Raw genomic sequence first — 25,502 nt, 5'->3', positions numbered from 1 at the left:
GGCTTTGGGGCGGACGATTTCAAACACAGACTCTAGAAGTTTGTCTACAGAGGTTTAATGCAGCAGCATATACAATCTTTTATACTCAGAGGCTTAATTTTTCCTATACACAGATCATACAACTCAGGGACAAACTCAAACCAATCAAGCTCATAGAGACTAATTTAGAAAACCTCATCGTGGGGCTGGCACTGTGGTGTAGCGGGTAAAGCCACTGCCTGCAGTGCCAGCATCCCATATGGGTGCTGATTCAAGTCCTCGCTGGTCTACTTCCAATCCAGATCTCTGCTATGGCCTGGGAAAGCAGTAGAAGATGGCCCAAGACTTGGGCCCCTGTACCCCTGTGGGAGACCCAGAAGAAGCTCCTGACTCTGACTTTGGATTGGCACAGCTCAGACCGTTGTGGTCATCTGGGGAGTGAACCAGCGGATGGAAGACCTCTCTCTCTCTCACTCTCACTCTTTAACTCTGCCTTTCAAATAAATAAATAAATCTTAAAAAAAAGAAAGAAAACCACATCTTATTCATTTATATTGAGAAATTAGTTCTAGAGTACCAGTGTTTGCTTCAGAGTTTATTTGCTTTAAATATTCAAATCCTTCAACCTAATCAGATTTGTAAGCCATTCCTTTCCTTCAACCTGACTCTACACATTGTTGTTCTAATCCATAGCCATTTAACTCTTCAAGGGCATCCTTTCTAAGTCTGCAGTCCAGAAATACTTTGATTTTGCCCCATTTATTACTCATATGTTAATACTATATATATAAACAGATGATTTTTCAGAAGAAATATTTCTCTTTTTTAACTTTTATTTAATAAATATAAATTTTCAAAGTACAACTTTTGGATTAAAGCAGCTTTTTCCCCCCCATAACCTCCCTCCCACTTGCAACCATCCCATCTCCCACTCCCTCTCCCATACCATTCACATCAAGATTCATTTTCAATTCTCTTTATATACAGAAGATCAACTTAGTATTTAGTAAGTAAAGATTTCAACAGTTTGTACCCACACAGACACACAAAGTATAAAGTACTGTTTTAGTAGTAGTTTTACCGTTAATTCACATAGTACAACACATTAAGGACAGAGATCCTATATGGGGAGTAAGTGCACAATGACTACCATTGTTGATTTAACAATTGACACTTTTATTTATGGCGTCAGTAATCACCCGAGGCTCTTGTCATGAGCTGCCAAGACTATGGAAGCCTTTTGAGTTCGCCGACTCTGATCTTATTTAGACAAGGTCATAGTCAAAGTGGAAGTTCTCTCCTCCCTTCTGAAAAAGGTACCTCCTTCTTTGATGGCCTGTTCTTTCCGCTGGGATCTCACTCACAGAGATCTTTCATTTAGGTCATTTTTTTTTTTGGCCACAGAGTCTTGGCTTTCCATGCCTGAGAAATTCTCATGGGCTTTTTAGCCAGATCTGAATGCCTTAAGGGCTGATTCTGAGGCCAGAGTGCTGTTTTAGGACATCTGCCATTCTGAGACTGCTGTGTATCCCACTTCCCATGTTGGATTGTTTTTTCCTTTTTAATTCTATCAGTTAGTATTAGCAGACACTAGTCTTGTTTATGTGATCCCTTTGACTCTTAGACCTATCATCATGATCAGTTATGAGCTGAAACTGATCACTTTGACTAGTGAGATGGCATTGGTACATGCCACCTTGATGGGATTGCATTGGAATCCCCTGGCACCTTTCTAACTCTACCATTTAGGGGTAAGTTGGAGTGAGCATATGCCGAACTGCACATCTCCTCCCTCTCTTATTCCCACTCTTATATTTAACAGAGATCACTTTTCAGTTAAATTTAAATGCCTAAGAATAATTGTGTGTTAATTAAAGAGTTCAACCAATGGTATTAAGTAGAACAAAAAAATACTAAAAGGAATAAAATAGTAAGTTGTTCCTCGACAGTCAGGACAAGGGCTGATCAAGTCACTGTTAGAAGTAACTCTTTCAAAATATAGCCAAATTTTATTTTGCTTGAAATATGAAGTATGAGTATGCCACCTGAAAAACAAACCAGTACTTAAAAGAGTTTTAAATAATTCAGTGTAGTTCATAAGGCATTTCATATTATGAATAGTAATTAGAGAACAATGATAATGACAAAATAAGTTATTAAAGTAACTAAAACAACTTGTAAAAGTACCTTTTTTTGGCACAATGTTCTTCAATATTGCAGTCCCATCTCTGGGACATCACCAAACTAAGCTCCATTTCCTCTTTTTCAATCTGTGGTTCATTTTCTTCATCATCACTATTTTGGAGATTTTTAGTGTTTCCAAAGGAGCAACATGAAGATGACATTCTATTTCTTTCTACCTGATAGCCATCACTTTCCAAACCAGCAAGAAGATGTACCAACGATTCATCAGGACTACTGCCCACTATAAAACAAATGAGGCAATCACTAACAAATATCTTACATTTTATAAATAATCCAACAATTCAGATCAATTACAAAATAATAATATCACAGATGCCAGCACATGGTAAAAGATTGCAATTGGTATGGTTCTCCCTTCAAAGTGTGATCCTTGGAGTATCTGCTTTAGAATAATTTAGTGACTTTATTAAAATAAACAAGATTCTCAGACCTCAACCCACTTTGACTGAAAGAGAATTTCTGGGGTAGGATTCAGGAATATGCATTTTGACGGATGGCCCAAGTATTTGTTACACTTAAGCTAGGAGCATGAAACTAAACTTGGTCACAAGAGTTCAAGATAAATATAAAACATGTAATAAACGCATGAATTAATGCAAAAAAGTACCTTGGAAATTATGTACTTTATCCCTCACTTAAGCTTTAATTCAGTTTATGGGATAATCAAAGGAAATTTGTAGTTGAAAAATACAAGACAGCTTTAAAAGTGGTTAACTGTTTACTTAGAAAACCACTTCGTATATTCTAGGATCGCTAAAATAAGAAAGAAAGATAATATCAAGAGTTAACAGGATGTGAAGAAACTGGAAGTCTCATATATGGCTAGTCAGACTATAAAATGGTATAGCCATTAGCAGTTCCTCAAATGTTAAACATAAAATTACCACATGTGATATCATCAAATATATATTTGGTTTTCAACCCCATTTCATGGCATATAAACTCTCGAAAACTTTGTAATCTTCTAAGTAATATGAGTTTTTTATTTATCTAGTTGAGAGGCAGAGAGAAAGAGAGAGAGCATGTGAGCAAGATAGAAAGAGTATGTGCAGGAGAGACCCCATCCCCTGTTTCACTCCCCAAATGCCTGTAATACCCTTGAGCTGGGTTGGACTGGGATGGTGCTGAGGGTCATGAACCCAATCCAGGTGTTCCATGTGGTGGCAGGAACTCAATTACTTTAGCCATCAATATCACTGCTGCCTCCTAGAGTCTGCATTAGCAAGAAACTGGAATCAGGAGCCACAAGTGCTGGGTATCAAAGCCAGGTACTCCAATGTGGGACACAAGAGTCTTAACCACTAGAATAATGCTTGCTGGGTGTGTGTGCGTGGTGAGTGTGTGTGTACATGTATGCACAATTGCGCTAATAGGGTTATAAACAATAATCATCTCAAAAATGTCAATTTTACTTATATTACATTTTTAAATCATTCATTCTTAACCTAGAAATGTAATTTATTTTCCTGCTTTATAAGTTAAAAACATTAGTATTAGCAAATTACACAGGAATGTATCTCATCACTGTCCCATTTTTCAATTCTTTAACTTTGCCCAAGTTCCCTTCTTCACTACTTTTATAAGTAGAAGGCAATTTAAAATATATTAGTATATATATTTATTCAGATGGAGAAATAAAACATTTTAGACTATAAATCTCATTATTTCAGTGTGAACTTAGGATGATTTTTTTTCCTGCATGTAGCTATTCATCTACACTTGATCCTAGCCAAAAGGCCAAAAAGTGATGGCTATTCATCTAAAAAGAAAAAAAGTTCCCTACCCCTGTTTATAATACAAGTGTGTACAATAATTTTGGAATTGTCCATAAACAGTCAATTTATATTTCATTCTGATGAAAATGTCAACAGCAAAGAAAGGATAGCGTATGCAGCTGGGATCACATTCAACACTATAAAAATGAAAAAAGCAACAAAGGAAAAAACATAATCACTATACTAATTAAAATAAGAGGTATGAAGTTTAAGGATATCTTACTCCATACAATGAAATTTTAAATAAATTTCTGCAAAAGATGCCAGTAGGTTAGACTAAATTATCAGAAATATTGTAAATAGTTTATGATGCTAATGAAAATGCATTTAGTATGATTCAAAGACAATTAGAAATAACTGCTGTGTGCTATGCTAGTTAAAAATTAATGGTTTGAAAGGCACTGTCCCATGAAATTTCTGATACTAAGCAAGAAAAACAAAACAAAACCAACCTTAATGTTCTTAATGTGCTTAACTTTGGAGAATGCTAATACAAAATAAATGCCTTTACTATCCTAAAGAAATATGGTTTTACCCCAAAATAAAGTTTATAAAATTATTTTGACAATTGTTTTTTAGAAAGTGATGTAGAAAATAAACAAAGCTACCTGATTTAATCCAGAGCTTTACTGTTATTACACTCAGTATTTGCTGAACTCTTCAAGTCAAAGAAAAATATATTTCTTCTGAACACACAAACTTCCAGTGATTTAAAATGCTGAGTATTTATGGTAGCATTGTTACTTACTGAAGCTTGGTGACTCACTCAGTCTTTGGGTCAAAGGCTGAAAAGTCTGACTATGTTCCATAAGGTTCAAAATTGCTTCTTCATTAATAACAGCTTCCTCCACTTCATGTCTAGTGTGACCTTAAGATGACAAAGAACACAAAAACATTAAGGCAATAGTCTAAATCTAAAATTTATCACTTAGAATTTGTGCAAATTGGAAAGCATTATAATGTAATCCTAATTAAAATTCTAGAAGCATTAGTAACATGTTATATAAATATGTAATAAAACATAATTTAAAAACCACAGGAATATTTAACCAACCACATGGATTAATAAAAAACAAAAAACCCAAAAATTCCTTGGACTATATGAATTACCAAGGATTTATAATCTAATGCTTTCAATTCTGTTTAATACATATAGACAGTTACAAACTCTGGAAAAGAAAACAGCAATTATTATTTGAGTAAAAAAATTCTTTATTCCCTATGATTTAAAAACAAAAAATAAATTCATTTTTACACTAATTTTATACTTTTCAGAAAACCTTCCCTTTGCTATGTAAAAATACTAGTCTTTCAACAAGTAATCTTTAAAGAGGAACTAATGCACAGAAGAATTAAGTAATTTTAAGAACAAAGGTAAAATAAATCCCATATTATAACCCACTCAAAGAGACAGAGAAAAAAAAAAAACACAAAGTAGTACAGGGGGAAAAAAGTTTACATAGAAAAAATGACAGGCAGTTAATATGAGAATTAACTTGAAAATAGTTCTCAGGGCCGGCGGCTGTGGCGCAGCGGGTTAAAGCTCTGGCATCCCATATGGGTGCCGGTTTTAGTCCCAGCTGCCCCTCTTCCAATCCAGCTCTCTGCTATGGCCTGGGAAAGCAGTAGAACATGGCCCAAGTCCTTGGGCCCCTGCACCCTGAGAGATGTGGAAGAGGCTCCTGGCTCCTGGCTTTGGATGGGTGCAGCTCTGGCCGTTGCAGCCATCTGGGGAGTGAACTAGCAGATGGAAGACCTCTCTCTCTCTGTCTCTACCTCTTTCTGTAATTCTTTCAAATAAATAAAATAAATCTTAAAAAAAAAAGAAAATAGTTCTTCCTTGGATCAAGTTTTATTTATTTTCATCTAATTGAAAAGCATAACAAAAGAAGAGAGCCAGGGAGGGGAAAGGAGAAGGAGGAGAGGGAGAGGAAGGGAGAGACAAAGTGACAGATCTTCCATCCACTCTTTCACTCCCCAAATGCTAAGCAAAGAGCCCCCAGCTCCATCTGGATTTCCTACATGAGTGGCAGGGAGTCAAGCACTTGAGCCATTATCTGCTGCTCTCCATGACTGCACATTAATAGGAAACTAGATGGGAAGTGGAGCAGGGAATCAAATCTAGGCACTCTGGTATGGTATATGGGCGTCCTATACAGCAGCTTACTACTGTGCCAAATGCTCATCCCACTAAAAACATTTTAATATAACTCATCATATTAACTAAGTAAAAGAGAAACTGTTTACCCCAATAAATTTAGAAAAGGACATCAGGTAATATTTAATTTACTTATCTACTCATAACTTAAGAAACAAGAAACTTTTTAGCAAACAAGAATTAAAAGGGATATTAATTTAATTAAAGTATGTCTACCAAGATTCTGTACTAAATTCCATTTTTAACAAAATATAGAAGGCATTCCATTTAAAGTCAGGAAAAAGACTATTAACATTTCTATCAATACTAGGCAGAACTATTTGGCATTACATTAAGACATGAAAATAAAAATTCTAAGTATGGGGAAGGAAGAAATAAATTTGCACATAATGACACTATATATGGAACATCCAAGGGAAAATACATCTAAACCATTAACGCTAATAAAGGCTGCTGGTTAAAAGACTAGTATGGCAATGAAGTTCCCTAATACCAGTAAGATACACTTTTTGAAGGATAAAATTTAACAACTGTTAACAATTATATGGTACCTGGAAAATGCATATATGGTAATTTCACGAAGAATTATAAGATGTTATTGAAGAACATGAAAAAAGATAAAATAAAATAAAAAATATATCATGTTTATAGATGAGATGATTTGATACAGAAACAATAAAAATGTTCTTAAACCAGTCTACAAATTCAATGAAATTTCCAATAATATCCCAACAGGAATCTTCCTAGAAATAAAACAACATATTCCTAAAATTTGCCTCAGGGAGTTTTGTTTTTTTTTTTAAGATTTATTTATTTTATTTGAAAGGCAGAGTTACAGAGAGAGGGAAAGAGAGAGAGAGAGAGAGAGAGAGAGAGACAGAATCAATCTTCCATCCGCTGATTCACTCTCCAAATGGCCACAATGGCTGGAGCTGAGCCAAGCCAAAGCCAGGAGCTTCTTCTGGTTGTCCCATGTGGGTGTAGGAGCCCAGGGACATGGACCATCTTTGGCTGCTTTCCCAGGCACATTAGCAGGGAGCTGGATTGGAAGGAGAGCAGCCTGGATTCCAACTGGTGCCCATATGGGATGGCAGTGTCACAGGCAGTGTCACAGGCCTAACCCGTTATGCCACAACATTGGCTCCAAGGGAGGTTTTTTAAAGTATCAAGAGTAGACAATTTTGAAGCTTATTAAAGGAAGAGCTGCTCTGATAAGATGTTATAAAGCAACAGGTAATATAAAAAAGCATATTAACACAGTTTGGAAAAGGACAGGGGCAGAGGAATTCAGTGAGATTAAACACCATTCAATAAATATGTGGGCACAACTAACTGAAATAAAATTTCATATGAACTGAATTAAAAGTGAAAAACCAAACTGTAGGCATAATAAGCCTCAGAATAAATAATTCAGAGAAAATTTTTATGATAGTACGAAAGCCAAACCTTCAAGGACAATATTGGCAAACTCAACACTAAAATTGGAGATATACAAAGCACTAAAATTAAAGATACATTTTTTAAAAAAGGAAAAAGGAAGCTAAGCATTTTTCAAAGACTTTTAAGAGAGAAACCTAGAGTAGGAGAAAGTATCTCTACAGGAAATATAACTGATAAAGGTTAAATATCTAGAAAATATGGGGAACTTTTACAAATCAGTGAGAAAAAAGACTCAACAGAAAATGAGCAATAAACATGAATAAGTAATTCTCAGATAAAGAAATCCAAACGGCCATTAAAGGATCTCAAACTTATTGGTAACTAAGAAATGCAGGTTGAAATAAGTAGATACCATTTCAAAGAACTGTAGTGACAAAAATTTTTATATGTATTATTTGATACAAGCAATTATTTTTGAGGCGCTCTTTGCCTATGAAAATTGCATATGAAACACGGTGATTCCTGAGTAGAATTTTCATTATTCCTTTATTTACCAGTCATGTATGGGCTAAATGCGTCACAGAAATACCATTAGAACAGATGCTGTCTAGGTAGAGGACAATATACCATCCTAACATCCGAAGTAAAAACCATTTAATACTTGTAGAGAAACGGACAAAATGTTTAGTTTTAAAATGGAACACTAATCAGCAGCTAAAATGAATGAACAAGAAAAAATTTCAAAGTTACAATGTTTACCTAAAAAGATGCTCAACAACATTAGTAAGGAGAGAATTGAAAAAACCACAGGTGGTATCTCCTTTACATCAGGATGATTCATTTAAAAAGATAGATAATAATAAACATTAATGAGAATGTTGAGCCACACAGAAATAAAAAATGAAGCCCCTTTGGAAAAAGCTTTATTAACAACTTAAATACAAGTTTACCATATAACTTACCAATTCTACTCATTGGTATCCACTCAAGAGAAATGAAAACATATTCCTATATCCATATATAAATGTTCACAGCAACATTATTCCTTATTTTTTTCTCTGCAAAGGTAATCTCTGTAGTGATTTTTTTTCTCAAATTTGTTTAGTTTGCTATTATTTCCATTACTTTGCAACTCTTTCATATTTATTTTACATTTCATGTTTTACTATGTATAGCAGCATTATTGTAACAGTCCAAAGTGAAAACAAATATCCATCAACCAATAAATGAATTAACAAAACATATCCACACAAATGGAATACTACTCAGCAATAAAAAGGAATGGAACACTGATATTTACTACAACACTGATAAACTTTGGGAGTATTTTGCTAAGTGAAAGAACCAAGGTACAAAAGACTGCATCTTGCATGATTTCATTTATAGCATTTAGCTAGAAAAGGCAAATGTAGACAGACAAGAAAGTAGATTACTGGTTACTTGGAACTAGAGGTAAAAGCAGTCATAAATATAAATGGACCCAAAGGATCTTTGGGCTGACAGAAATGTTCTAAAATTGGATTGTGGAATTGTTCATACTATTCTGTAAATTTACCATGGACCACTCACTGAATTATACACTTAAAATGAGTGAGCATTATGCTATGGAAATACCTCAAATAAGTTGCTTAAAACTATAATGTTGAATGAAAACAGTAAGTTGGTTAAACTAGGCCAAGCAGGATTCTGTTTACACAAAATTTAAAACCTGAAATAGTAGTATATATTGTTATAGTATATATAAAAAATTGTTATAGTATATATAAATTCAAAATCACATATGGTAACAGTTTATATCAACTACAGGATGGTGCTTATCTTTATAAATGTAGGTAAAGGACTAGAAAAGAGGTTTTTTGCCATGTTCATGTTTACTTTTTAGGAAAACACACCCTAGCAAACTCGGTAAAATATTATATCTCAGTGCAGATACACAGATGGCAGTTGTAGCATTTTCTGTATACCATGTCTTGAAATGTCGTGAAAGAATGAAAAGATGTCTTGAAAAGACAACCTCACCTTTGCTCGACTCCACATCTTTATGAACTTCTACCATATTGGCTGGCGTACAATGAAGCATTTCAGGAGACAGAATCTCAGAGTGCAATGTTAACTCAGCAGAGAATTCCTGGGATCCATCACTGTAGTCCACAGATCCTGATAATGTTCTGCTTAATTAAAACATATCTTTTATAAAAAAAATTAGATAACAAATGCAATAAAATTTTTTTCTGATCTATAATAATCACTTACACAGAGAAATCATTCTGTTTGAGAATTTCCTGAAGTCTCTTCTGAAATTTTTTTTCACCTTCTGTTGCTGGCACAAACCTGCAATCTTTTAATTTTAACAATGCATTAAAAAATGTATATAGCAAATGCCTGAAATGTTTTGCTTTCTTCTAAAGTAGCTTTGAAAATGGTGGCACATTCCTATTTTTCGCTTGACATATATAATACCACATCATGTAATTCTATTATAGAATCAAACAAAAGGAAAATTTTTATTGAAGTTACAAAATTAAAGACTTAAAATCAGTTCAATATAAGTTCTGTAATTATAACCTAAATCTAAAATACACTGTTCTCAACTTATATACATATCATATACTTTGAAACTAAAAATCTTTACCTTATCAGATATATTTCTACTTTAAAAGGCACTAAAAATTCATCAAAACATTTTTACATTACTTGCTTAATAAGATTTTAATATTCTAGTTGGACTTCAATATAGGGTTACTATTGTATTTCAAATATGTATGCCTTTTTAAGTGTGTCCTCTAATCTTTTACCTTTCTTTTAAAGATTTATTTTAACTTTTTGAAAGGCAGAGTTACAAAGAGAGGGAGTGAGACAGAGATCATCCATCTGCTGGCTCACTCTGCAAATGACTGCAACAGTTAGAGCTGGGCCAGGTTGAAGCCAGGAGGCAGGACTTGCATACAAGTCTCCAAAGTGGATGCAGGGCCCAAGCACTTGGGCCAACCTCTGCTGCTTTCCCAGGCCATTAGCAGGGAGCTGGGTCAGAAGTAGAACAGTTAGGACATGACTCTGTGCCTTTTGGGATGTCAGTGCTGCAGGCAGTGGCTTAACCTGCTATGTTACAATGCTGGCCCTAATTTTTTACTTTTAAATTTTTTATTGTATCCATAGTGTTTATTGAAGTTTCCTCAAATTCTGCATGAATGTAGCAGTGATTAATAATATGAAAATATTTTCTTCCAAGCTGTCCACATTTATCAAAGTGAGAACTTATATGACATACCCAGAAACAATTTAGCAATATTTCACAGATTACTTTTCAAAGCTTAATTAACTAGGCAGTGTTTCTAAGTTGGGATTCATAGTTTTCTAAGTTTTCTATATCTCATTAGGAAACACAGAGGTCTATAATATAGAATATGTCAATTTCTTATGGAGAGAGGCAGACAGGGACACTTTGGAAATGACTGTAAAGGTAAAGAATTTTCTGGTTGTACAGGAATCGACAGGAAAAATACATAAAAAAATGAAAGGTAATTTGAAAAGTAAAATCAAATGTCAAAGGAGAAACTAAAGGTTAACCCTGCTCCATTAAAATGTTTAGTTTTAAAATTCTCAGAGTACCATTGTTTTATACCTTGTGATTCAGGTTGGCTAATTTGAGAAGTTTCATTTCTGTTTCTACGCCGCTGCTTTTCATCCTCCCATATGGCCTGTAAACCAGGGTTTCCACCAATCTGAGCTGTAATCACAATAATACGTCAATGCGACAAGGATCAAAGTTAAAAAAATACTTGCTTTAAAAAAAAATCAAACTTTTCATCATAAACTTTGCCTTTTAACAACAAGTACCTAGTTTATATTATAATATAGACAAACTAAAAAAAATCAAACTTTTCATCATAAACTTTGCCTTTTAACAAGTACCTCGTTTATATTATAATATAGACAAACTAAAAAAAAATCACTTTTCATCATAAACTTTGTCTCTAAGAACAAGTACCTAGTTTGTATTATAATATGAACAAACTATCTCACCCTACATTTATTACTTTACTTTTTAGTTTTCTTCTATATTTATTATGATAGTTCTTTTTTTGTTTTCTTCCTACAGGTACTCTGTGGTTCAACACCAAGAACCCAGTAAGTGCTTAAAATACTAACATTTCATGACAGCCAATAAATCTAATCATCCTCTCCCTGGTATACGATCTGAAAGCAAAAGGCAGAATATATGAAATTATTTTATATTGGCTAACTTTATTTAGTATCATTTTAGCTTCATATCCATACAAGCATACTCATATAAATGAAAAAAATGATAATCTTGTAAGTACAGAAACACTCTACATAACATTTGCTTCCCTAATTTTCCACTCTACTTTGGTCACTGACTTTTTTCATTTAATGTAAAAGGCAGACAGACAGAGGTCTTTGATCTGCTGGTTTATTCCTGGACCAGTCAGGCTGGTCCACCCCACATCTAGGAATTTGGGTCTCCATCTGGGTTGCCAGTCTGGGTTGCCCACATGGGTGGCCGGAAGTCATGTATTTGGGTCACCACCTATTGCCTCCTTAGGTGATCATTATCAGGAAACCAGAATTGGAAGCAGAGCTGGGACTCAAACCCAAGCACTCTGATATAGGATGTGGGCATCCCAAGTGGGTGTCTTAACAGTTGTGCAAACTGTCTGCCCCTGGGTCACTGATTTTTAAAAATAAAAACATATTAAGAATTGTGTATATGCCTTCAATGTCCAGCCGATTTAAGATGTCAGCAGCTACAGCATCCACTTCTAATTCACATGTACTCTGTGGTTCAACACCTTCCAGTATTAAAGAGCTGCAAGAAAAAGAAGATAACAAAAAGTATGATGATTATGCTAGACTAAACTCTGCTAAGATTTTTTTCTTACTTATACAAAAGTTCATGTTCAGGTAGTAGTTAGAAAGTCTGATGACATTAAACATTCACAATTATTCATGACATAATTGATGCTGTGTGTGAAAATATAAAGGGAACACAGGATAAGAAAATTAGAAAATCTACTATATTGAAGTCTCTGGGATCTTTTGCTGTATATTCTTCATGTTTTGGTTAATTAGATTATATATAAGGAATAGACAATGTTTCAGCATATGAGCATACCCAGGGCAAAATGACACTGGATATCAAAAAACATACACATATAAAATCAGTTGCCTAGAGGCCCCCTTCTCAGCTATCATAGATGACTTTCAAACATTTAGGAGAGAACACACAACCAGAAATAACAGAAGGGAAGCATAATGAAAAGTAGACAAATGGTACTCACTATTCTTCCTGCTCTAAACTAATACTGAGCTGGACAATGCTTTATAATTCCTCATAACCATAAAACTGATAAACCACATGAATGTTCCAATAGTGGGATCCTAGCTAGGAAATAATGTTATTTGATTCAAAGCCTTTTTTTTTTAAACAGAGAATCAGAGCCACAAAAGTTTAGAATGATACCACATGTTCCTGCATGACACAATGAACAGAAAACTAGCATGGATCCCAGTTTACTCATTCCAAAATAACATGTCCAACAAAAACAGACATTAAATGAAAGGGGAGATCTGATTTTACTTGAAAGTGGCTTATTTCATTTGATTTGAAACACTTTTAATGTTGTAAGAGAAATGTATTAGCAAAACCTCATTTCTTACTATCCTTGCCTAAGGAAATTTTGATATCAACATTAGAAATTAATTTGTTTTATTTTAAATTTTTAATTAGTAGTTAACAGATTCAATGTGCTCTGTAGATTCACTTCTAAGAACATAATGATATTCTCTTCCTCCCTCTACCCTTCTTCCTCTTTTTTTAGTTTTTGATAACATTTTAAATTTACATTATAGAAAAAAGGCTTAATCCTCACTGAATAAGAAGTTTAACAAGTATAAAGCAAAAAGATCCTAGTTCAGTGGGAATATAGACAATGGCTATAAACAATAATTGAATGGAAAAATGACCATTTCACCTATACATAGTAAATTTTAAAGTAATCACAGATCATTAAAACTACAGCACATTTTTAACCATTGGTCTGACAAAGGCATAAAACAAAGTTTTACAAAACTATTTTTGCAGCAATACAGATACACACAGATATTTCTTTTTTCTTTTCTTTTTTTTAAATTTTAGCTCTCACATATAAGGAAGAATATGTGGTATTTGTCTTCCTGGGTCAGGCTTATTTCACTCAATTTGTTATGGTTTCAAGTTTTAAAATTCAGACACTAACACACACACATATGTATGCACATATATACACAGACACATGCACACACACACACACAATTTTTTACCACAGATAGAGAAGGGACATATTAGTCAACCTATTGCAGTATATCCCTTTCACTTTCAGAAAAAAATAATTCTCAATGTAGACTGTCCTCTTTATTCATATAATCTAATAATATCCATTTTAACATGAATTAAAGTACCATATAAAATAGTTTATCATCAACAGGTTTCTTCTACTAAAAAGTTTTATAATTTGAAGAACTATATCATAAACAACAAGGATGAATATCCTAAAACTAGTACATTCTTATCAAAGAGGGAAATAATATAATCTCACAGTAGAAATTTACAACTATTTTTTGGCCTTATTATGAAACTGGTTCAGACATTCAGAACAAGTGGTATTTCTGGGCAAAGGAAATAGTTTTCAGAATTGAAAATCTGTTTCCAGTACACAGAATAAGTATAAAAATTTGAGTCAGCAAATACACGTAGCCCATTCACTTTAGTCATCAAAGGCCAAAAAGCAATACAATAGTAATTAGATAACTGTGCTATTATGAACATTTCTATCCATAATTTAACATGAGCTCTATTAATTAGAATCTCTGAGGTTAAAGCTCAGACATCTGTAATTCTGAAAATCTCTCTAGACATTTTGGATTATCTGGTTGAGATTACTACTGTACACTCTTGATTTTTGTGGATTTAACATGCAGGCAAATGAAGTTCCATAACACATGGTAATTTACATTGAGTTAGCCAAGTTAAGAATTGTGGAGTTGCTGACTCAGCACCCCATCTCCCTACAACCTGTTGCTCTATTTGTTACAGTTCTTGTAATACTGTTTGTAAAAGGATATACAACACATCTTTAAAAAAAAAAAAGCACTCAGAAGATGCTAGCACTGGGGACAGAAATAAGATTACAGTGTTAGAGTATTTCTTTTTTAGGCTTTCCGGTACAAACCGGAAAACCTGCTAGACAAATTCAAAAAGAGCTGTAACACTGTCTGGAGTATTAATTTATGGTAAAAATTTTTAATTATCTGTTATTTGTATTTGATGAAATTATAAATTTTCATTTAATATAAGCATGACAAAAATACAAAAATATTGAATAATTTGATATATATATCTCCTGTATTTATTATAAATTCCAATTCTGAGTAACATCTAATTTTACTTAGTGGTCTACTCCTATCCTTTCTCATATTTGTACAACTCTTAAAATAAAATAGGGTTCTTAAAAATACATTATAAAATTCAAAGTTTTTACTATCATAATTTCACAAAAATTATTCCCAATCAATGAAACTTTACTACAAGCTTATGACTTAACCAGAAATATATCTGTTTAAAAAAGGGCTTCAAATTACATATAAAGTTTAATTTTGATTGACCATACAAAAAATAAAAAAAGCTACTAAGTGTGAACCTTTAAAAATAAGGGATCTAGTGAGTTGGTAAAAAGCACTTGGGTCAAGCTGATTTCTTAACTTTAGAGTGAAAATGACGTGTCACAGGCATAAAAAAATGAAATAGCAAGAAGCTTATTGGTCACTTTGCTCTGGATTGATTCAATATGTGAATTCAGTATGGCAATAATAATAATCTTTCTAAAATTAATACTATCTCAATATGATTATAAAAATAATTCTGTTGCATCTGAGAAGAAACTAAGAAGTACACATTTATATGTACCAAAAAGTCCTGATTATGTGGAAAGCTGAGTGAAGAGGTAAAAGAAGTCATTGTTCATATTACTTTGAAGTCTTTACATCCTCATTCTGATAAAATATACCAGTCCTAAAATATTTCTAACAAACTTTACTGAGATTCTTTCTTAACTAATTTTATGTGTCTCAAATATTTATCATTTTTATTTATTTGAAAGACAGAAAGGTATGGCAGGGGCTGGGGTGGAGAAAGATTGCCCATCAGCTGGTTCACTCCTCAAATGCCCACAAAGGCCAGGAGCAAGAAACTGAATACTTGAGCAATTACCTGCTGCCTCTCAAGAGTGTGCATTAGCAGGAATCTAGAATCAGGAGCAAAACTGCGACTCAATCCACGGTACTTAAACATGGGATGTGTGCATCCCAACTAGAGTTATTAACTGCTGCACCAAAGGCCCACCTCCTAACTTTAAGTATTAAATAATCCTAAGTAACTCTGTAATATGAAAATTTTGCCAAGTACACATCAGTATTAGGGATTTGAAACTATATAAATTAAAACATAAAGAAGTCTTTTTATCTTTGATTAGAAATTCACATTTATTTATGAAATAAAAAAGTCACTTATTTAAACACTACTTCTAACTTGTACTCTTAAAAATCTGCTTAAAAAATATTGTGTGACATATGTGTAGTGAAAGGAGGAAAACCCTAACTACCTTGCCAATATTCAACTAACCAATAAAAGCATCAAGCTTGGACAACACTCTGGATAAAACAGAAATTACCGAGTTCTACGTAGATAAACCTATTAATTGATAACTAATTTACATGAGGATTACATGTCTGCTTTATAGCAGAGAAATATAAATATTTGGAATATATCATCTCTTAACAAATAGAATCAATAATAAAATAATTGAAAGAGGGGCCCATATTGTGGTGCAATAGGTTAAGCTGCCTCTGGCAACACCAGTATCCCATATCAGAGTGCCAGTTACAATTCCAGCTGCTCTGCTTCTCATCCAGTTTCCTGCTAATGTGTCCAGGAAGGCAGAAGATGGCCGAAGTAACTGGGCCACTGGGCCACTGTCACCCACATGAGAGACCAGGATAAAGTTTGTGGGTCCTGTCCTTGGCCTGCCCAAACTTGGCCTTTGCAACCATTTGGGGAGTGAAATCAGTGGACAGAAGACTGCTCTCTGTCTCTCAAATGAATAAATAAATCTGAAAAATAAAACACATTAAAAGAAATTACACATATTGCTCATAAACACAAAATATTGATGTACTTTTCCCATAATTATTTGATATTTACAAATTTGAGTGGCTTTTTATTTTAAAATATTTGTTATTTCAGTTTTAAATTGCTATTTCATTACAGATGTGATTTTTTTACTTGACAATTTATAGGCCTAATCATTTCAGGCATGGAAAGCCAAGACACTGTGGCAAAGAACATCCTACATGAAGGATCTCTGTTAGTGAGACCCCAGTGGAAAGAAGGGGCCATCAAAGAAAAATGTACTTTTCTCTGAAGGGAGGAGAGAACTTCTAGATTGCTTATGGCCTTGTCTAAATACTGACAGAGCTTGTGGTCACAAAAGGCTTCCATACCCTTGGCAGCTCATGGCAAGAGCCTCAGGTGATCACTGATATCATAAATAAGAGTGTTAATTGCTAAATTAACAACAGCAGTCACTGTGCACTTATTCCCCATGTAGGACCTCTGTCCTTAATGAGTTATACTGTAAGAATTAACTGCAAAACTTATTCTCAAACAGTGTGTGTCGGGAGGTACAAACTGTTGAAATCTTTACTTAGTACAGAGTTGGTCTTCTGTATATAAAGTTTAATTAAAAATGAATCTTAATGAAGAATGGGATGGGAGAGCGAGTATGAGGTGGGACAGGACTTGGGGTGGGAGGGTGGGTATGGGGGAGGAACCTATGCCTATGATATTTGCATTCAATAAATGAAAGCTCTTAAAAAATAAATGAAAATAAAAATAAAAAAATTTATAGGCTTAATTTAGAATGTGTGACAAAGATCGATGTTGGAGATAAATATAACTATGTCAGATTCCCTTCATTAATTACCTAATTAACTAAATTTTCATGATCTTTTTTAAAAACCTGAAATTCCACAAAGATGAATGTTAAGATTTGCTTTTGGTTAACTTACAGATTTAAAAGATCCAATATAATAAAAGGTTATATTTAAGTTATGGAAACCACTAATTTTTTATCACAACTAGGATACATGTAAAACTTCCATTTCTTTTACAACATTAACTAACCTTGGTATTTCATCTTCTTCCCACCGAAATAAAGTACCAGGAAGCGAATTTCCCAATAACCGATTCCTGCATGATCCAGATGCATGCAATGTATCACCTGGGAATAGAAAGGTAAAAGGAAATAAATTTTAATTATAATGTGCATTTAATTACCTTTTAAGTAAAATAATATATAACTTATGTGACTAGTTCCTAAAATTGTATCCTAAATTCATACATACAAAAGAATACATTTACATAGTTAATGAGAGTATTGGTTCCAAACTGAAAGAGGAAAAAACGTTTTTGCAATATATGGATTTTATTTTTAGGGAGAAACTGCTATAATATTTTCATAGTAGAATAAAATTATGGGCCGGCGCCGTGGCTCACTAGGCTAATCCTCCGCTTTGCTGTGCTGGCACACCGGGTTCTAGTCCCGGTCGGGGCGCCGGATTCTGTCCCGGTTGCCCCTCTTCCAGGCCAGCTCTCTGCTGTGGCCCGGGAGTGCAGTGGAGGATGGCCCAAGTGCTTGGACCCTGCACCCGCATGGGAGACCAGGATAAGTACCTGGCTCCTGCCATCAGATCAGCCATTGGAGGGTAAATCAATGGCAAAAGGAAGACCTTTCTGTCTCTCTCTCTCACTGTCCACTCTGCCTGTCAAAAAAAAAAAAAAAAGAAAAAAGAAAAAAAGAAAAAGAATAAAATTATGATACATTTGAGTGTGCTGTTGTGGTAGGTATACTTAAACTTTCATTTGAGAAATAAAGAGTAATTACAAATTTTGGTTCACTTTAAATTCCTAGGGTACTCCGAATGGAGCCCAACTAAAATTCCAGTGGAAATTCCACATAAAATTCAGCACATACTTTAGAAATTCCTTAAAAAAAAATCATATATTTCAGAAGTAACTGGAGTAACAGTGAGTGGAAACCTGAGGTGTACTGTGAATGAAATACGACCTTCAGTTAAAGAGGAGACTATACAGGTATACTCAGGTGTCCCAATTTCAGAAAATGACTCCTGGAATCATGTTGTAGTAGTAGTCCCCAAATTTTAGCACTTTTTAAAATAAGCTGTTGTGGGAATTTAAATTTTCAAGTAAGAGAAAGCTGAATAAATGTAACAAAAGGAATCCTAACATTGAGAAAGACACTAAATTCACAATCTTCTCCAGCTAAACTTAATATTTTATTTGTTTAGCTTAATCACAAAATATAATTAAAATGAGAAAAGGTATCAACATCTTGTTTTAATAAAAACAAGCCAAGTTTTAAAAGGCTTTTCCACAGTGTAGAAAGAACATTTATAAGAAATTACCTTACACATTGTAAATTGCAACATAAAAATTATTTTCTAATACAATCATGTAAAGTATCCACAAAAATTTACTAATTTATCTACCAATCATATTACAAAATTCATTTTACCTATAATCCATGCATCATTTTAGCATATTTCCCTAAAAACCACAGAAACTTCAAATACACATTGGTAAATTTTATTTATACACACACACACACACACACACTTTTCCAACTATAGAAGTTAAAAAACAATGTAAAATACCTTCAAAGTATTCAAAATATCTGCTTGATTTAAATATGTTAATGCACCTAATTTTTTTGTTGTTGTTTTAAAGACTTATTTATTTATTTGAGACACAGTGTTAGGCAGAGAGAGGTCTTCCATCTGCTGGTTCACTCCCCAAATGGCTGCAATGGCTGGAGCTGGGCCATTGGGAAGCTAGGAGCCAGGAGCTTCTTCTGAGTCTCCCATGTGGGTGCAGGGGCCTAAGCACTTGGGCCATCTTCTATTGTTTTCCCAGGCCATTAGCAGAGAGCTGGATAGGAAGAGGAGCAGCTGAGACACAAACAGGAACCCATATGGGATGCTGGCACCGCAGCTAGAGGCTTAATGCCACATCGCTGGCCCCATTGTGCCTAATTTTAACAGGCTATATTAATTAGAAAATTTCCATTTAATTTGACAACTGATTATATAACTGAATATGAGACAAAACTGTATATATTATATATGTATATATAAAATATTCAAATTCCTCAATCTTTTTCATTTTTGTATGAATTTTACTTTCAAAACTAAAAATATACCATTATGGCACAGTGGGTTAAGCCACTACCTATGATGTTAGCATGTCATATGAGCACCTGTTCTAGTACCAGCTCCACTTCTGATCTTGCTCCCTATAAATGTGTCTGGCTAAGCAGAATAAGTAAGCCCAGCTAACCTACTTTGTCCTCTGCCTCCCATTTGGGAGACAGGATGGAGTTTCTGGTTCCTGGCTCCTGGCTTCAGCCTGGCCCAACCCTGGTTGTAGCTATTTGGAGAGTGAACCAGTAGACGGAAGGATCTCATGCTCTCTCCCCCTCTAACGCTGCCTTTCAAATAAAATGAATATATCTTTAATTTTTAAAAAAGTAAAATGACATTACTGTTATGTATGACATTACCTTAATAGTGTATACATATACATATTTATGTATCACAAAATTTTTGCTATCAATTTTAACTGTAATGTTTGATAATATAACAAAATAAAATACAAAAAACTATTCTTTCCATGATTTCATTATAATGTTTTGTCTTACACCAAACAAAAAAAAATTCAGGACTACTTTTGTGGTGAATGAAGATGTAAACTTTATTTAATAATACTAACATTTCTTTGCTTTAATTTCCCCAAAATAAATTTTCACAATTCTGCCTTCAAATTTGTAAAAATGTCCCATTTTTTTAGAACATCTAATTACCACTCCAATACCTATCATTTAAAAAAAAAAAGATTATTTACTTATTTGAAAAGTAGAATTACAGAGGCAGAGGCAGAGACAGAGAGAAAGACAGAGAGGTCTTCCATCTGCTGGTTCACTCCCCAAATGGCCACAATGGCCAGAGCTGGGCTGATCTGAAGCCAGGAGCCTGGAGCTTCTTCGAGGTCTCCCACATGGGTCCAGGGGCCCAAGGCCTTGGGCCATCTTCTGCCGCTTTCCCAGGCCATAGCAGAGAGCTGGATTGGAATGGAGTAGCCAATACTCAAACCAGCACCTACATGGGATGCCAGCACTACAGGTGGCAGCTTTACCTACTACACCACAGTGCCGACCCCTCTAACTTTTTAAAATAAAACAGGTAGTTTATGAATGTCTACAAATTCAAACTTTTCTTGTACTTTTTCACCTACTGGAAAAAGAGGAAACTTTTAATTGTGAGAGCGGTCTCTTTTTCCTACAACACCTACTGCGCATACTCTAGAAACTTCCCATTCCTCAATCCTTAGATTCTCAGATACTTGACATGGGCAACTCAACCTGTTACGCCTTTTTTCCCATTGACAACTGTGTTAGTTTGGTATAATTTTAAATTCATAGAAAAGGTGCATGAGTATCACAAAGTTCCATGTACTAGTCACCTGGCTTCTCTCATTTTTAACATTTTATATTACCATGGTATAACTATGCTTCTTTTGGGTAACTCACATGGCTAGCAGGGGCCTAGAGAACTGGGCCATCTTCTGCTGCTTTCCCAGGTGTATCACCAGGGAACTGGATTGGAAGTGGAGCAGTGGTCATTGAACCAGCACCCATATGCAATGCCAAGCATCGCAGGTGGCAACTTGACCTGCAATGTCCCAGTGTTCTCTTTCTAAGATTCAATCTAGGGCATCAAATTACATTTACTTGCCATGGTCTCATCTCATCCATTTCTGTCTTATTGTTCATGATCTTGACAGCCACAACTATCGACAGACTTGTAGAAGAATGACCCTCAGTCTGAGTTTCTCTGATGTTTTACTCACGATTAGAGTGTTGTTGTGATTCGTTTTGCTTTTCCCCCTTTGGCAATGGTATCACAGAGGTATACATCATGTGAGGGGTACACTACACCCACACGGTATCATTGGTAACAATAAACTTCATCATGTAGTTAAGGTATAGTAAAGTACAGTTCTATGGGTATGACAAACATATAGTGACCTACCCACCAGCTTCAGTAGGGTAAAGGACAACTCCCTTACTCTAGCAGTTTCCCTGTATATGCCCTTTGCAGTCAATATTACTCTTTCTCCTTACCCCTGGTAACCAATAATCTGTTTTCATTTCTATAGCTTTGTCTTCCTACAATGCCACATGAATAAGATCATACCATTAGTAGCCTTTTGGTTCTGGCTTCTTTCACTGAAGTAAAGCCTTTAAAGAGACAATTAAGTTGCTGTGGATCAAGAGCTTGTTCCTTTTCAGCACTAAACAGTATCAGTTTATACATTCCCGCCATAGAGAGGACATTCAGGTTGTTTTATAGTTTAGGAATTATGAACAAAGTTGTTACAAACACTTGTGTACATATTTGAGTGGACTCAAGTTTTTTTTTTTTTTAAACATTTATTTATTTATTTGAAAGGCAGTGAGAGACAGAAAGACAAAGAGAGAAACACAGACAGACCAAAAGGGAGAGAGATCTATCTGCTGGTTCACTCCCCAAATATCTGAAAGAGCCAGAGTTGGGCTAGGCTGAAACCAGGAAGACAGGACTCCATCTGGGACTCCTATGTGGATGGCAGGAACCCAAGTACTTGGGCCATGATCTGCTGCCTCCCAGACATATTTGCAGAAAGCTAGACTGGAAGCACAGTATAGCCAGGACCCAAATTTGTACTGTTTTACAGAATGTAGATGTTTCAAGTGCTGGATGAACCTGCTGTGCCAGAATACCCAACCCTGGCTTGCTTGGGTAGGGGCTGGTGTAGAACAAGTTAAGCTGCTGATGCTGATGCTGACATTCCACATTGGAGTGCCACATTGTGTCTCTGGTGCTCTGTCTCTGATCCAACTTCCTGTTAATGTGCCTAGGAAGGTGGTGGGAGATGGCCCAAGTACTTGGACCCTTGCCACCAGTGTGGGAGACCATAAAATGGAGTTCCTGGCTCCTAACTTCAGCTTGGCCCAGCCCTGGCTGTTATATCCATTTAGGAAGTGAACTAGCAGGTGGAAGATCCATCTTTCTCTCTCCACCTCTGACACTGAGGCAGGAGAGAAAAAGCTAGCTTTAAATTACTTGGGTAAAAATCTAGTAGTGCAATCTAATAGATGTGCAGTGATAGTTTCTTTGTGGTCTTAATTTGCATTTCCCTAGACACAATATTGAATATCATAATTTCATGGGTTTGCCATCCTTGTATCTTCTTTGATGAAGTGTCTAGTCAGGTCTTTTGATAACTTCTAATTGGGTTGTCTTTTTTTTCTTACTGGTGATTTTAAAGAATTCTTTATACATTTTAGACACAAGTTATTTATTAGATATGTTCATCTGTAATTATTTTCTCACAGTCTATCATTCTTGTAATAAGTCTTTTCACACAGCAAATGTTCTTAGTTTAGATAAAATCCAACTTACTAATTTTTCCTTTCACAGATCATACATCTAAAAACCCCATTATCCAACCCCAAACTGGGTAATTTTTCCTTTATTTTCTTCTAATAGTTTGACAGTTATACATTTTACATTTAAGTCTGTGAGGCATCTTGTTAAAAAAAAAAGGTATGAAGCATATTTCTAGATTCTTTATTTTCAGATAAATCTATAGTTAATTCTTGCAGTCCAAATCGTTGAAGAGATTATTTTTCCTCAGTTAATTAACATTGTACCTCTGTCAAAATTAAGTTGAGTATCTGGACCAATTCTGGGCTATTTGAAATACTGGTCTATTTCTGGGCAGTACTGTGTTCCATCAGTCTATATATTCCTGTCCTTTTACCAACTCCATGCTGCTTTGATTACTGTAGCTTTACTAAGTATTCAAATTTCAAACTGGGTAATGGGACTCTAAACTTTTAATCTTGAAAGATCTCCACACTATAAGAAAATGGAGGGAGAGGTGTTGTGGCCCAGTAGGTTAAGCCTCTGTCTGGGATGGCTGCATCCCACATTGGAGTGCCTGGGATTTGCCTTTCAAATAACTCAATTACAACAAGGTCTGCCCCCAACCCGATCCCACTCCTCCAACTCCCACCACCCCCATCCCTGTTAATGGGCCTGAGAAAGCAGCAGAAGATGGCCTGAATCCTTGAGCTCCAGGCTTCAGCCTGGCCCAGCTCCAGGCTTTACAGCTATTTGGGGAGTGGTGAACCAACAGACAAAAGATCTAACTCTGCCTTTCACATAAATAAATCCTTTTTAAAAACAAAACAAAAAACAAAAAGCAGGAGTATCTCCTGGGTATGAAATAATTTAGCCATCACAAAGATAAGGAAAAACTAGAGGGCAGGAAGAACTTAGGCAGTAGATAATCATCTCTAATCAGCCCTATCCTGTTCCCCTCTAAACTGCCCCGCCCTTTATTTCCTTTTCTTTTCCTTTTCAATTTCCCTCTAAGGAGAAAAAGGGCAGACTTGGCAGTCAAATCTATCTCATCCTTCATTAGATGATTTCTCATTTGGGGAACCTGAACATGAAGGGAAGCACTGTTCATTCATGTAATTTGGTTTATTGTGTGTATTTTATACTATACTAACATATTGAGAAGATGAGGAAAAACTGGCATTTAGTAAACTGAGTTGTCATCTAAACCCAAGGTTATTTAATAGAATTAGTTATGAACAAATGAATAATCTTGGTTTATTAAGAGAGTCACGGGGTTGGCACTGTGGCATAGTAGGCTAAGCTTCTGCCTGCGGTGCCAGCATCCTATATGGGCACCAGTTTGTCTCCCGGCTGCTCCTCTTCCAATCCAGCTCCCTGCTTATGGCCTGGGAAAGCAGCATAAGATGGCTCAAGTGTTTGGGGCCCTGCACCCACGTGGAGACCTGCAAGAAGCTCCTGGCTTCAGTTGGGCTCAGCTCTAGCCGTTGGGGCCATTTGGGGAATGAACCAGCAGATGGAAGACCTTTGTTTCTGTCTCTCCCTCTCTCTATAACTCTCTCTCTCAAATAAATAAAACCTCAAAAAAAAAAAAAAAAGTCACATGCTAATCTCAATGCTTCATTCTTTGTGTATTTTTAAAAAATACAGTATTTAATATATGCTGTCAGCACAAAACTTTTTTTCAAAGATTCATTTATTTATTTGAAAAGCAGAGTTACAGAGAGGCAGAGGCAGAGGCAGAGGCAGAGAGAGGTCTTCCATCCTCTGGCTCACTACCAAAATGGCCACAATGGCCACAGCTGGGCCCATCCAAAACAAAGAGCTTCTTCTGAGTCTCCCACATGGGTGCAGGGGTCCAAGGACTTGGGCCATCTTCCACTGGAGCTGGACCTGAAGTGGAGCAGCTGGGATTCGAACTGGTGCCCATATGGGATGCTGGCATTGCAGGTGGCAGCTTTCCCTACTATGCCACAGCACCAGCCCCAACACTGTGTATCTAAGTTCTTTCACATAAGAATATCATCAGGTATGTTGGAAAGACAAAACTACTAGTGAATATAACACTGTATATTAGAGCACTACAAATAACATCCTCATCTAATAAAGATTCTGAATAACAGATTTTTAGTCCGCATCTATTAATTGTAGTATCTGAATTCTTTGCAGGTCTGGAATGTGTTTGTGAGTGTATGCGCGCGCTAGGTTTGATTCATAGGAACTAGTATTCTTGTGTGATTGGTATATTCTAAATGGAGAGCTGAACAAATACATGCAATCTTATTTTGGTAAATAATTGAGACTTATAATAAAGATAACTTCTTTTAGGGAGGGTTTGCACTTGCTACTCTGCCAATCCTGACAGACCAGCACCACCTTAGATCAGGTTCTAGACTTGGAATATTTTT

At 35.3% G+C, this 25,502-nt stretch overlaps 1 protein-coding gene and 1 non-coding gene across 9 annotated transcripts in view; both read right to left on the bottom strand.

The window, feature by feature from the left end:
* REV3L (REV3 like, DNA directed polymerase zeta catalytic subunit) overlaps nucleotides 1-25,502 on the bottom strand; it is a 190,476-nt gene that overhangs the window by 91,666 nt on the left and 73,308 nt on the right. For 6 of the 8 annotated variants that reach the window (XR_011388583.1, XR_011388582.1, XR_007923204.2 and 3 more), the window contains 7 exons: nucleotides 17,735-17,831; nucleotides 12,231-12,325; nucleotides 11,120-11,224; nucleotides 9,751-9,835; nucleotides 9,517-9,668; nucleotides 4,708-4,827; nucleotides 2,167-2,404 (listed from right to left, as the gene is read on the bottom strand). Coding sequence is in view for 5 of the 8 variants with exons in the window: in XM_051855405.2 (XP_051711365.1) it covers nucleotides 2,167-2,404; nucleotides 4,708-4,827; nucleotides 9,517-9,668; nucleotides 9,751-9,835; nucleotides 11,120-11,224; nucleotides 12,231-12,325; nucleotides 17,735-17,831 (892 nt within the window). In the remaining 3 variants the exon portion in view is untranslated. The remainder of the gene's footprint in view (nucleotides 1-2,166; nucleotides 2,405-4,707; nucleotides 4,828-9,516; nucleotides 9,669-9,750; nucleotides 9,836-11,119; nucleotides 11,225-12,230; nucleotides 12,326-17,734; nucleotides 17,832-25,502) is intronic. The other 2 variants (XM_002714920.5, XM_070073697.1) reach the window with 1 other exon arrangement.
* On the bottom strand, nucleotides 14,707-14,768 carry LOC127493339 (U7 small nuclear RNA). The gene has a single exon (XR_007923393.1). It is a non-coding gene; the product is annotated as a U7 small nuclear RNA (small nuclear RNA).

The sequence above is a fragment of the Oryctolagus cuniculus genome, chromosome 5 (genome assembly GCF_964237555.1).
Source record: "Oryctolagus cuniculus chromosome 5, mOryCun1.1, whole genome shotgun sequence".
In the NCBI taxonomy this organism is placed as follows: Eukaryota; Metazoa; Chordata; class Mammalia; order Lagomorpha; family Leporidae; genus Oryctolagus; species Oryctolagus cuniculus.
The sequence above is the reverse complement of the archived record's forward strand: the minus strand, read 5'-3'. Positions and strand labels throughout refer to the sequence as shown.